At 38.2% G+C, this 15,201-nt stretch overlaps 1 protein-coding gene across 4 annotated transcripts in view; it reads right to left on the reverse strand.

The window, feature by feature from the left end:
* Positions 1–15,201, reverse strand: part of LOC114415801 (DNA topoisomerase 3-alpha) — a 50,689-nt gene that overhangs the window by 20,669 nt on the left and 14,819 nt on the right. For all 4 annotated transcript variants that reach the window (XM_028380656.1, XM_028380655.1, XM_028380653.1 and 1 more), the window contains 2 exons: positions 15,057–15,161; positions 13,612–13,652 (listed from right to left, as the gene is read on the reverse strand). In XM_028380656.1, the coding sequence (XP_028236457.1) occupies positions 13,612–13,652; positions 15,057–15,161 (146 nt within the window). The remainder of the gene's footprint in view (positions 1–13,611; positions 13,653–15,056; positions 15,162–15,201) is intronic.

Raw genomic sequence — 15,201 nt, forward strand, 5'->3', positions numbered from 1 at the left:
TCTGAATTGCAAAATGGTATACAAAGCTTAGGTCGAAACCAAGCCTTTTTTTCATTTTTTTTATCAACAAAATTAATATATATTATAATCATAAGGTTAGTACAAGTGAACCAAGCTTTTATTTCATGGTTTCCGCATCGACTCCTCCTTCCTCCCCACCATCGCCATCGTCATCGGCGAGCTCTTCCAAAACATTCACACAATCAATTTCTCAAAAGTTGCATGCGAAGAACTATCTTCTTTGGATTCAACAGGTGGAACCTGTCATTCACAGTCATCATCTTGAAGGCTACATCATTAATCCTTAAATTCCTCCTAAATATGCTTCAGTTGAAGATCACAATTCAGATAAAGTCACCAGTGAGTATCGTGTTTGGTACGAACAGGATCAGTTTCTTCTTGCATGGTTGCAATCCATTATTTCTGGTGAAATTATTCCTTGCATTGTTGGTTGTCGATCGTCATGGCAGTTATGGGATCACATCCAGTCACATTTTCAGTCTCACTCGGGTGAAGATTCATCAAGTTCACAATGAGCTTCAAAATCTCTCTCTTGATAATCGCTCCATTTCTGATTATCTTCTCCATGTGCAAACTCTAGACAATGCGCTCACTTCCATTGGTGAATTTGTATCCAATTCTGAGCATCTTAATCTGATTCTTGATGGACTCCCCGATATTTAGCTTATAACCAGCAGATTTGATTTGTTCTCTGTTGATGAAGTTGAAACTTTGTTGCTTGCGTGAGAGGTGCATATTGATCATTCTCGCAAGCGTGCTTTAGGTTCTATCAACCAAACTCAAAGCTTAGGCTCCATTACTCTTTCTCAAGGTTGTTCTGGAAGTTTGTCTCATGAAGGTGATGTTGTTTCCGATTCTGCGCAATTTTTGAACCCTAATTCTTAGGGTCAAGTTAATCTGACCACCCAGTCCACATCGGAGGATAACTCATCCAATGATTACGCTGGAAATCGTTTTTTCAATGGTCGCGGTGGTCGGGGTTCTGGCCGGAATCCTAATTGTGGTGGTGGAGGTCGTGGTGGTGGTCGCTTTACTGATGTGCAGTGTCAAATTTGATATAAGTTTTGTTAGAATCTGCTTTATTAGCTGTATTATTTCTGTCAGAATCTGTGTTTTATTAGTTGTATTGTTTCCTTATTTAGCAGATTACAATTATAGTGTATGATGGGAATATCCCTGAATCATAGGGATCTAGTTATCTAGGTGCTATTATTATACTTCCTAAAATAGCAATAAAGCAATGGAGTCAGGAGTATGGGAACATAAGTATTAAGGGGATCCAGGAAATTCAACAGAAGCTAACTGATGTGGAAGACATAGCCTCTACCAGAATTTTGTCTGAGGATGAGATCAAGGTTAGGAAATCCCTTCAACAAGAGCTATGGGATGCTTCTAATGCCTATGAATCTCTATTGAGGCAGAAATCTAGAGCAAAGTGGTTACAAGAAGGTGACAGCAACTCAGCTTTTTTCCACAAGGTAATCAATTTCAGGAGAAATTATAATGCTCTCCAAGGAATTCGCATAGATGGAGTGTGGGTCCAGCAACCAGAGGAGGTGAAGAGAGAAGCTGTGAACTTTTTTCTCAAGAGATTTTCTGAGCAGAACTTCTTCAGGCCTACCCTTGATGGAGTTCATTTCCCCTCTCTTAATCAAAGGCAGAGGGAGGATTTGATTTCACCTTTCTCAGACCATGAGCTCAAAGAAGCTGTGTGGAGCTGTGGTGGAGACAAATGCCCTGGGCCGGACGGTTTTAACTTCAATTTTATTAAGGAATTCTGGGGAGTGTTGAAACCTGAGTTCAGAAGATTTGTGGATGAGTTCCATGTCAATGGAAGCTTCCCTAGAGGCAGCAATGCTTCTTTCTTGGCTCTAATCCCTAAAGTAAACCACCCTCAGTCCCTCAATGATTATAGACCAATATCTTTGATAGGCTGCATGTACAAAGTGATAGCTAAGCTACTAGCAAACAGATTGAGACATGTCATACCTGTCTTAATTGATGAGAGACAAACAGCTTTCATTAAAGACAGACATATACTTCGTGGTACTTTGATACTTAATGAGGTGGTTGAGGAAGCTTGTAGGAGTAAAAAACCAGCCATGATTTTCAAGGTGGACTTTGAAAAGGCTTATGACACAGTTTCATGGTCTTTCTTGGACTATATGCTGCATAGATAGGGCTTTTGTCTTAAATGGAGAAACTGGATCTCAGCTTGTCTCCATTCAGCAACCATATCTATCCTTGTTAATGGCAGCCCTACAAAGGAGTTTACCCCATCTAGAGGCTTGAGGCAAGGGGACCCCCTAGCCCCTTTGCTTTTTAACATAGTTGGAGAAGGCATCACAGGCCTAATGAGGGAAGCAGTCCGAAAGAATTTATATAGTAGTTACAGGGTTGGAATGAAAAAAGAACCCACAAATATTCTGCAGTATGCAGATGATACTGTTTTTGTAGGTAAGGCTACATGGGACAATGTCTTGGTATTGAAGGCCCTGCTCAGAGGTTATGAAATGGTCTCGGGCTTGAAGATTAACTATGCTAAGAGTCAGTTTGAAGTTATAGGGGGTGTTGTTACATGGACCAATGAAGCAGCACAAACCCTGAATTGTAGACAATTGGAAACCCCTTTCAGCTACTTGGGCATTCCTATTGGGGCTAAACCTTCAAGCAGTGTTGTGTGGGAGCCTTTAATCAAAAAATGTGAGTCTAAACTATCTAAGTGGGCTCAGAAAAACATATCAATGGGAGGGAAGATAACTCTAATCAATTCTGTTCTCAATGTTGTACCAATATATTTATTATCCTTCTTCAAGATTCCTCAAAGGATAGTAAATAGACTGGTAGCCTTGCAAAGGAATTTTCTATGGGGGGGGACCAAGAACATAGGAAAATTCCTTGGGTAAAATGGGAGACTGTTTGCCTGCCCAAGTCTGAGGAGGGTCTAGGGATTAAAGATATCTCTAAATTTAATATAGCTTTGCTGGGAAAGTGGATATGGGCCTTAGCTTCTGATCAACAACAACCTTGGGCTAGGATTATCAATTCTAAGTATGGAGGTTGGCCAGATTTTCAGTCTGTTCGTGTCCAAGGGGGGCATTCATACTGGTGGAGGGATCTAAGGAAGCTTTATCACCAGACTGATCAAAGCATTTTTCACCAATACATGAGCTGGAAGGTTGGGTGTGGGGATAAAGTCAGCTTCTGGAAAGATAAGTGGTTAGGGGACCTAATCTTCAACAGAAATACAATCAGCTGTTTCTCATTAATAGACAGCAATCTGATCTCATTTCAATGATGGGAAATTTCTCTCAAGATAACTGGAGGTGGGACTTGAAATGGAGGAGAAATCTGTTTGATCATGAAAGTGATCTAGCTGTCAATTTTATGGAAGAAATCAGTTCTATACATATTCAGAGGCATGTTAAGGACATCATGATTTGGAAAGCTGATCCTAGTGGTGTTTATTCCACAAAGTCAGCCTACAAATTATTGATAACCCCCTCTAATCCAGCCTCTGATGTGAGAACCTCAACATTACTCGGGAAATTGAAAATTCCCCCAAAAGCTGCAGTTTTCACTTGGAGGCTTCTTAAAGATAGGCTCCCTACTAGAGCTAATCTCATAAGAAGAAATGTGATCATCCAGGACACTGTCTGTCCTTTCTGTGGCCTAGAGCAAGAGGAGGTGGGCCATCTATTTTTTAACTGTAAGAGGATAGTAGGTCTGTGGTGGGAGTCTATGAGATGGGTACAGGTTAAGGGACATCTTCCAGCTTCTCCAGTGGATCATTTTCTCCAATTCTGTGATGGATTTGGAGCACACATAAACCATAGTTCATGGTGTGGATGGTGGGTTGCTTTGACCAGTACCATATGGCAGCATAGGAATCTCCTCATTTTCCAAGACAAACCATTTGATTCATCTAAAGTCATGGAAGATGCTTTTTTCTTAGCTTGGTCTTGGTTAAAAGCTACAGAAAAAGGCTTTAACACTAGTTTTAACCACTGGTCTTCCAATATCTCGGAATCCTTTGGTTAATCTGTGTGGGATAGCCTTTTTAGTTGGGTTAGCTTGGTTTTTTGGAGGGCAGCACTAGAGGTGCTTTGTATCATCTTTATCCAGTACCCCTTGTACTGTTTTCTGACTATATTAATATATATATATATAATTTGCCTTCCAAAAAAAAAATACTTCCTAAAATAGCTTTCTAGCCTTGTATATATGACTTGTATTCTCAGCATAATTTAATATATCAATTATTCTACCCTAAATTGTGAGAAGTTTGGACATGGAGCTTCGTATTGTTATCATAGATTGGAGGAAAATTACGTTCCTACCCTTCCACCACCAGCTTATCTTGCTCCTACTTCTACACATACTTCTCCTAATGTTGTGCAACCTGCTCCTGTGTAAGTTCAATATGCTCAGTCTGTGCAGTATGTATACACTCAACCTGCTCATTCTCAAGCTACTGTACAGCCTCAATATGCGTACATTCAACCACCTCAGATCACTCAACCAACTTCTAAACATCCTCAAGTTTATCTAGCTAGTTCCTCTCACACTCCAACTCAAGGGCAGAGTTGGTACTCTGATTCAGGTGTTTCTCACCATGTGACAAATATGTCACAAAATATACAGCAAGTGACACCTTTTGAGGGTCTTGATCAGATCACTATTGGCAATGGTCAAGGTCTCAATATTAATTCTTCAAGTGTTTCCTCTTTTTCTTCTCCTCTTAATTGTAGATTCTCTCTTGTCCTTAGATTGTTTGTTCCTTCTATTACTAAGAATCTCATTTGTGTCAGTCAGTTTTATAAAGATAATAATGTCTTCTTTGAGTTTCACTCATCTTTCTGTCTTGTTAAATCACAGGATTATAAACATGTTCTTCTAAAAGGGGGTGAAGGTCTCTATTAGTTCCTTCAACTCCTTTCGTCTGTGCCAAAGTACAAGCTTCCTACAAATGATTTTGAGTTTCTCACCAGTGTTGTATAAAGTCTTCTTGTTAATACTGTCTCTAGTAAATCTGATTTTCAGTCTTTTTCTTCTAATAAAGCTGTTGTAGTTTATGGTGTTGGAAATACAGCCACTTGTAATTCCAATTCCTTTTCCATTTGGCACTCTAGGCTTGGTCACCCTAGTGCTGCCACTATGAAAATTGTACTCAAACTTTGTAATATTCCAAATGTTAATAAAGACTCAACATATTTTTGCAATCACTGTTGTCTTGGAAAGTCACATCGACTTCTTGCTTCTTCTTGCCTTACTGTCTATGATAAATATTTTGACCATGTTTACACTGATCTGTGGGGCCCTTCTCATTGTGCATCACCTTCTGGTTTTAGATATTATATTTCCTTTGTTGATGCTAACACCAGGTTCACTTGGATGTACTTACTCAAAAACAAATTTGATGCTTTAGAGCTCTTTAAACTATTTAAAACTATGGTTTCAAATTATTGTAACTCCTCTATTAAAGCTGTACAGTCTGATTGGGGAGGGGAGTTCAGACCTTTCACTAAGTTCTTAACTGATCATGGTATTCAGCACAGACTTATATGTCTTCATACCCATCACCAAAATGGGGTAGTGGAACACAAACACAGACATGTTGTGGAGTTGGGTCTCACTCTTTTGTCTCAAGCAAAACTGCCTCTTCATGACTGGGATCATGCCTTTGTCTCTAGTCTGTATCTTATAAACAGATTGCCCTCCTCTGTTATTGGCAATGAGATTCCATATCAGAAATTGCTCAACAAGCAAGCTGACTATTTCTTTCTCAAGGTGTTTGGCTGCTCTTGCTTCCCTTTGTTGAGGTCTTATAACAAACATAAGTTACAGTTCAGAACTCAAGAATGTGTATTCTTGAGCTATTCTAATTCACACAAAGGTTACAAGTGCCTTGCTGCTGATGGCAGGTTATACATCTCTAAAGATGTTACCTTTAATGAAAGAGTTTTTCCCTATCTGATAACTGCTAAATAATTGTGAATTAATAGTGGTTAATTAGTCAAATTTTGGCCAAGAATTAATTATTTAGCAGTTATTTATAATTAAAAGTTGAGAAATTAATTAAGTTGAATTTCTGGTTGCAGATACGAAAAATGAGGTTACATTAAGCAAAAAGGCAACAGAAATAAAGAGAAAGAAAGAGTTCTGAAGCAGGCCCAGCCCAACACTCGCGCTAAGCGCGCGTCAAGAGCTAAGCGAGCAAAGAAGGCAGGCGCTAAGCGAGGCGTTAAGCTCGAAGAAGCAGAAACCGTTACGCGCGCTAAGCCCAGCCACGCGCTAAGCGCACGATCCAACAGAAGCACAGGCTAAGCCTGCAAGGCGCGCTGAGCGCGCGATCCGAACGCGCTAAGCGTGAGGTGTCGCGCTGAGCGCGACTATGAAGGCCCAAAGCCCACTTCAGCAACTATAAATAGAGAGTCAGTCCCAAGGAATCAACACATCTCGACTCAAAGCACTGTTCTCAGCACTCTCCCTTCTTTCTTTATATTCTTTGTTTTTATTATCCCTATTCTTTCTTTCACCCCAGCCCTCAATGGCCATGAGTGGCTAATCCCCTAGCTAGGGCCTGACAGGCCTAAAAAGCCAACGATGTACGGTGTGCTTCAAGAATTATCGGGAATTTATTCCAGGTTTTTCTGTTCTAATTCTTTTCTTGTTATCTTGCATTTGTTCTTAAATTTCTTTTGGGTTGTATTCGCTCGAGAGAGGGTATTTCCTAATAAGGATTTAAGATTTAATGCATGCATTAGTTTTAGGGGTTATACACTTGGGAAAGGGTAACACCTAATAGAACATCTTAAGAAAAGAATCCTTGGGTTAGCATTGCTAGGCATAGAATGATAACTCACTGCTCATGCATTTAGCAACATCTAGAACTTAACCTTAATGCATTTTAATTATCAAATCTTCGCAAAGGCATTTGGGAGATAGGTAGTTAAAATAGGCTTGTCAACGTGAGGCATCAGGGACAAGTAAAATCAACAGATGTGGGTAGAACTAATACCAGTACATTGGTAATGAATATCATATTTACATGCATCGTAGGCCAATTGGGTTTGTCCGGTCTTGGCATTTTTATTAATTGTCTCTCCTTTTAATCTATTTGATTTGGTAATAGCAACCTATTTCTACACCTATTCCTGTTTTTATTATTTTACTCTTACTTACAAATTGAGAAGTATTTGATAAAGTGCAATAAAATCCCTGTGGAAACGATACTCGGACTTCCGAGGTTTACTACTTAAGAGCGATTTGGTGCACTTGCCAAAGTCTCAACACTATCCTTCACTTCTCCCTGAACCAGCTTTGTTAACCTCTGAAGTCCCTGATATTGCATCTACCCTCACTGTTTTATGAAGTATCTGTTCATCCCACCAATACATCATCATTTGTTGCCACTACGAATTCCTCTTCTTCCAGTGACCACCAACCTCCTTTACCACATATTTCCCATACCCAGCCTTTACCAGTTACCAATACAGCCTTCCCTGCTCAGCAAAATCCTCCCTCTTCCCACACAAACAACCTCATCCTACTATCAGACCTGATAATACACATCCTACGTGTACTCGAGCCAAATCTGGTATTACTAAGCCCAGAATTAATCCTACTCTCCTGCTGGCTCACCTTGAACCTAAGTCAACCAAAGCTGCATTAACTGATCCCTCTTGGCTCTCAGCTATGCAATCTGAGTATGATGCACTCATGAGAAATGACACTTGGACCTTGGTTGATCTTCCTGCTTCCAGAACAGCAATTGGGTGCAAATGGGTCTTTAGGGTCAAGGAAAATCCAGATGGGTCTGTTAATAAGTACAAAGTCAGGCTTGTTGCCAAAGGCTTCCATCAGCAATTGGGGTTTGATTATAAGGAGACCTTTTCCCCCATAATCAAACTTGTCACAATCAGACTTATTCTCTCTCTTGCTGTCTCACACAACTGGCCTCTTCAGCATCTGGATTTTAATAATCCCTTCCTCAATGGTGTTCTTGAGGAAGAGGTTTACATGACTCAACCCCCTGGTTTTGTGTCTTCCAACAAGCAACAAGTTTGCAGACTTCACAGGGCAATTTATGGCCTGAAGCAAGCTCCTAGGGCCTGGTTTGACAAGCTGAAAGCCACTCTTCTCAGTTTTGGATTCTCTTCTAGTCAATGTGATCCATCCCTTTTTGTGTTTTCTGATTCCACTTCAGTCGCATATTTTAGTATATGTGGATGATATTATCGTCACTGGCAATAACAGCAAGTTAATTCATTCTTTGGTTTCTCAAATGAATTCTGTTTTCTCTCTAAAGAATCTTGATGAATTGGACTATTTCTTGGGAATAGAAGTTCAAAGGCAGCAAGATGGTTCTCTTATTCTAACTCAGTCCAAGTATATTCGTGATATCTTGACCAAGACCAACATGGATGAGTCTAATCCTATATTGTCTCCTATGGTTGGAGGATGTAAACTCACAAAGTTTGGTTTTGAGGATTCTTCTGATCCAACTCTTTACAGATCTATTGTTGTTGCCTTGCAGTATGCTACCATCACTCGGCCAGAGAATAGTTTTTCTGTCAATAAAGTTTGTCAGTTTATGGCTAAGCCCTCTGACCAACATTGGCTGGCTGTGAAGAGAATTCTGAGGTACCTGAAGGGTACAGTTTCTTTAGGGTTGCATTTCCAGACTGCTTCCCTGCAGCAACCCTTTCCTCTTCATGCTTATTGCGATGCAGATTGGGCATCTGATCCTGATGATAGTGTTAAGAAGTCCCACATCGCCTGCCTCAGTTCTTGGGGTGCAACTTATATATCTGTTGGGCAACTTCACTTAATGTCAATTGGTTTTAAGTTAAAATCTAGCATGGTATCAGAGCCTATAGCCCATCTTAGTTCTTGCCTAGTCTAGTAGGTTTGCCTGTATTGGCAGGCATCTGTGGAAGGGGGTTTGTTAGGAAGTCCCACATCGCCTGCCTCAATTCTTGGAGTGCAGCTTATATATCTGTTGGACAACTTCACTTAGTGCCAATTGGTTTTAAGTTGAAATCTAACAGATAGGAGGTCTACATCTAGAGCTCCTATTTTTCTAGGACCTAATTTGACCTCTTGGTGGTCCAAGAAACAGTCAATGGTTGCCCACTCTAGTACAGCTAAGGTCACTTGGATTCAGTCCCTTCTTTCTGAACTTCAAGTTCCTAACACCACTCCTGTCATTCTTTGTGACAATACCAATACTGTCTCCTTGGCTCATAATCCTGTTCTTCACTCCAAAATGAAGCACATGGAGTAGGATCTATTCTTTGTCAGAGAAAAGGTCCTTACCAAGCAGATCAATGTGGTGCATGTGCATGCTGTTGATCAACTGGCAGATATTTTGACAAAGGCTTTATCTCCTGCCACTTTTTTTTTTGTACAGATCCAAGTTCAAAGTGGTTGAAAGACATTGGGGGGGGGGGAGGGGTGTATAAGTGTATCCTGTACCTCAAGTATTTTTACTTACTACAGTTAGGTTTGTTAGTTTGTTAACTGTAGTTAGTTGTCTGTTAGGAGCGCTGTCAACTATATAAACTCTTCCTGTAACTATTTTCAGTTAGGTTGAATAACAATCTGTTTCTCAATCTCTCTCTCTCTCTGAATTGTAAAAATCTGAAACATTATTAGAACGAGCCAAACCTTGAACACCTCTAGATGAATGGTTAATTGTTCTTAAACTACAAATATCTTTACCAATGATTCTTCTTTTTCTTTTCTAATTTTTCCAAAAACAATTACTCAATCTAACTGACAGAATATAGACATCCATGCAAGTTAAAGAAAATATCAACATAAAGTTTGGCCTAACTTATTCACACAAGCTCTAAAAGAAATAAGGAGCTTACTTTTAGACAAAAGAAAAAAAGGAGCTTAAAAAAGCTCCCTTTCATTTGATTGTTAGATTTCAATTTAAAACCAATTGGCATTAAGTGAAGTTGTCCGACAGATATATAAATTGCATCCCAAGAACTGAGACAGGCAATGTATGACTTCCTAACATTGATTCCTAGATATACATTTTTTTTTTTACTTTTTAAATGTTTAGATAAAAACCAATATGTGTTTCATCTCTATAAAATGAGAAAAAATATAGAGAGATAATAGACTGAAACCGTATGTCAGAGTACACAGCAGATACTTCTTTATATAGACAGGTAGTATTGAGTACACATAATTAGAGAATATTCAGTTTCCTCTAAATCAGATATCATATCCTCTCACATCATTATACGTTGAATTCCAGATTCTCAACAATCTCCAAGGTTTTCAGCCGTGTATAAGTCATTCAGTCATTACATTAGCAACGCCATTATAATATAAATATATATATATATATATATATATATATATATATATATATATATATATATATATATATATATTTTTGCAAAGAGGAAGACATTAATTCCAAGTTTTTTCACATATTTGCAAACTCAAAATGCAGATCCAGCACCTTGAGAGGAGTGGCTGTAAATGATGTATGGATTGATGAACCTGAAAGGGTGAAGGAGGAGACATACCTATTTTTCAAGAACAGATTAGATTTCAGGAGGTTGAGTGGGTGAGACCCAAACTAAACGGGGTCAGATTTAAAGAAATTGGATAGCAACATAACGTCAGATTGTTAGGGTCATTCACTGAAAAAGAAATTAAGGACGCAGTCTGGGAGTGCGGGAGTGATAAGACTCCTGGCCCAGATGGCCTAAATTTCATATTCATTAAGGAATTCTGGGAAGTTATCAAGATTGACGTGCTTCGATTCATGGACGAGTTCTATGCTCATGAATCTTTCTCGAAGGGGTGTAACGCATCCTTCATAACCCTTGTCCCTAACGTCAAGGACCCGCAGAACCTACATGAATACAGACCTATTTCTCTTATAGGTTGCATAGACAAAATGGTGGCCAAAGTGTTAGCAAGGAGGTTGAAGGGAGTGATGCCACTATTTATAGATGAGACACAATCAGCATTCATAGAGGGTAGGCACTTGCTACACAGCACTCTCATTGCAAATGAAGTGATCCATGAAGCAAAGACATAGAACAAACCGTGTCTGGTCTTCAAAGTAGATTACGAAAAGGCTTATGATTCAGTATCTTGGAAGTCTTTATTATATATGTTGAAGAGGATGGGTTTTTGCGGAAAATGGGTATCTTGGATTGAAGGTTGTCTAAAGTCTGCTTCTATATCCATATTGGTTAACGGTAGTCTTACATCTGAGTTCATTCCCCAAAGAGGCCTAAGACAAGGAGGCCCTCTAGCTCCGTTCTTGTTTAACATTGTTGTGGAAGGACTAAATGGACTGGTGAGAGAAGCAATGGATAAAAACCTGTTTCAAAGTTTTAGCGTGGGCAGAAACGAAGTCAAAGTCAGCATACTGCAGTATGCAAATGACACACTTTTCCTTGGGAAAGCATCCATGGAAAATGTGAAAGTCATCAATGTGATCTTGAGAAGCTTTGAATTAGCCTCAGGCCTCAAAATTAACTTCTCAAAGAGTAGATTTGGGACAATTGGGATGTCGAAGAGTTGGAAGGTGCTGCTGCCAGCTACCTAAATTGTGAGCTATTGGACATACCTTTTCTATACGTGGGTATTCCGATTGGGGCAAACCCAAAGGGTTCTGAGCTGTGGGATCCTATTGTTAACAAATGTGAGAGGAAATTGGCGAAATGGAAACAAAAACTACTACTTTTGGGGGAAGGGTAACACTCATAAAGGCTGTCCTGAACTCTATTCCTATATATTTGTTTTCCTTTTTCAGGGTTCCAAAAAGCATTTTGGATAAATTGGTGTGGTTGCAGAGGTGGTTTCTGTGGGGTGGAGGGGTAGAGCATAAGAAGATAGCATAGGTGAAATGGGAGTCGGTATGTCTACCAAAGGAGAAAGGAGGAATTGGAGTTAGGGATCTTAGGAAGTTTAATTATACTCTTCTCGGGAAGTGGAAATGAAGCCTTTTCCACAACCAAGGAGAATTGTGGGCTAAAATACTAACTTCAAAATATGGTGATTGGTGTAACTTGGAGGGGGAATGTAGAGGCAGTAGAGTATCAACTTGGTGGAAGGATATAAACAACATAACTTTTGTTGGTGAGGATGGCAAACGTTTAGCTAAAGGCATACAATGGAAAGTGGGGTGCAGATCAAAGGTCAAATTCTGGGAGAATGGATGGAAGGAGGATGGAGTATCACTTAAGCAAAAATACCCTACACTTTTCTCTATTTCGAAGCAGCAAAACCAGGTCATTCAGCGAATGGGCAGCTTTTTAGATGAAGGTTGGAAGTGGGATTTCAAATGGAGACGCGAACTTTTTGACAGCGAGTTGGATATGGCTGAGGTTTCTAGAAGACCTAGAAGGTACCAGCATTCATCCGGAATGACAAGATAAGTGGATTTGGAAGGAGGATGCTTCCGGAATGACAAGATAAGTGGATTTGGAAGGAGGATGCTTCGGGCTTATACACAACCAAGAACGGGTACAGGTTGCTCATGTCAGATCAAATTAATGAAAATCAGGATGGTGCTTTTACAGAGCTGTGGAAGTTCAAGGTCCCTAGTAAAGTTGTTTTCTTTGCGTGGAGACTAATCAGGGATAGATTACCAACTAAAATCAATTTGCGCAGAAGGAATGTGGATATACATGATCCCACATGCCCATTTTACAAAAATAAAGAAGAGGATGCAGCACATCTCTTTTATAGTTGCAGCAAAATCATGCCGCTTTGGTGGGAATCATTATCGAGGACAAATACCTCAGCACCATTTCCAGAGAACCCGCATATGCACTTCCTCCAGCATGTGGTTGGGAATGGAAATGGCAATAGCTTTCAAAAATGGAAATGTTGGTGGATTTCCTTGATATGGAGTATCTGGCAGCATAGGAATAAGATTGTTTTTGAAGAGGAAAGGTTTAATGACAATAAGCTGTTGGAGGATGCCATATTTCTCTGTTGGACCTGGCTAAAAAATCTGGTTAAAGGTTTTGGCATGCCTTTTTATCACTGGTCCAGCAATATGAAGGAGGCTTTCATGGGATGAGGGGGGACAATAATATTAGTGGGGGTAACGGTGAGATTAGCATATCGCCAGTACTATGGTTTCTTAATTCATGTTGTAAACTATGTATTAGGACACCATAGTCCTACCTAAACTGGCCACTGTGTAATCATTCAAGTACAACTTGCATTGTTAGATATGTAATACAATACTACTTTTGCTAATTAAAATAAAATATTTGCAAATTATAATTAAAATAAAATTTTATTAACCACCGTGATTGTTAACATTTAAAAAAATTGATTTATATACTCCTGTTTTAATATTTTTATTTGTTTTTATTATCATTAAAATAATTTACATAAATTAAATCAATATTTTATACAATATTTTTAATTTTATAAATATTTTTATTAGACAATAAAACTAATTTTAAATAAATTATCGAACAACATATAATTCAAAAGGAGCTTTTAAGTTAAATATATGAAAATTGACAAACATACACTAAGATTAGACATGAGACTCGAGACACTTTTCAAATGAACGAAATTACTTACGTCATGTCAATGTCATCATAACCCAAAACAAGTGCCTCACCCTACAATAATATCAAATTCATGGTTAATAAAAATGTGATATGAAAAAATATCATAGTTCATTTATTTTTATTTGACTGTTAATGCCAGTACAACTGCATCTTTGAGAGTTAAATACGTTATAACTAAGCTAATAAAACAGAAAAAAAAAAAAAAAGATTCTTCAAGTTTTAATATGATGAAATCTTCATGGGTAAAACCTTTTCAATTTTTTTTATATTAATCTGCTTTCAATTTCTATGCAAGTAAAAACCAGACAGATACAGTTAAAGCATATCTACAAAATTAATAATCAAGTTTGATCTCATCATGTCACTCTATTGTGCAGCTCTAATGCTCTATAGATAATAATTGACAACGATAGACAATAGTATGACTTTATAAGAGTATACTTTACTCCTTGTGTTTTTTACTCTTTCTGTTGTATTCTAGATCCTCACTATGGTTAGTAGTGAGTTCTCTTTCTGTTGTATGTTAACTAACTCAAGTTTATTAGAGTTAGTTGACAGTTAGCATAACTGTCAATATAAACAGTCTTGTAACAACTTTTTCGGTTGGGTTGAATAATACAAGATTTCTCAATGTCAGTTTTCTCTTCTCTCTCCTTTTCTCTCAACTCCATTATGGTATTCAGAGCTTAGGTCGAAACCTGGCCTTCATTCATGGCTTCCGCTTCTCCTCCTCCCTCCCCTCCGCCATCTTCCTTCTTTTTTTTTTTTTATCAGCAAAGATAAAACTATATATATATTAGAAAAGTACCAGAGGTACTAAATACAGAGTTAGACACCATAAATATGGTTCCTCAATCAGGCAACATAAGTCTGATTAGGAACCAAAATATGGGAAGAAAATACATGTGATATGATCCCAAAACATCTTCCTTCTTGGCGACCTCTTTGAAAACATTTTACTCTTATAGACTTAATGTCATGCTATGGCGAAAAATCCTTTTAAGCATATATCCCATGATATATTATTTACTCTTTGCTCAAGTAACTGTATATTTAGCTGTTGTCAAAATTAAATGCAGGTCACTTAAAGTAATGCAGATCCCATAAGTTTATAGATGTATTAATTATTTCACCTATATGGGTCACAGTCAAATTCGTAATGATCAAAGTAATGCAGATCCCATAATTATCAACTAAAACCAGATGGTTGACAACTTAATATACACATTCAGTGCTCATCATATTCAATTATAGAATGATACTACAACAGAATCAATTTTATTAAATGAAATTTTTACATAATTTCTTATAAATATTATTCACAACATTTGCTTCTAACCTAATAACCTTATATAGTAAGTCTTCTTAGCAGCAGAGAACAAGAGTCAAGACAGCCAAAGAAAAATATCATAAGACATAGAGATTAGTCACAAGAAATTAACATTATGAACTTACAAGATTAGTTGGTGTGAAACGAGTGCTACTATCCTTAGTTGCATAAGATCGATCAAGCATCTTCTTGATGTGATCTTGCATTGTAGCATCTGTACCAATTTTCGCCTTTTAAGAAGAAATAAAAACAACAATACAATTGTCAATA

This window comes from Glycine soja, chromosome 6, assembly GCF_004193775.1.
Source record: "Glycine soja cultivar W05 chromosome 6, ASM419377v2, whole genome shotgun sequence".
NCBI lineage: Eukaryota > Viridiplantae > Streptophyta > Magnoliopsida > Fabales > Fabaceae > Glycine > Glycine soja.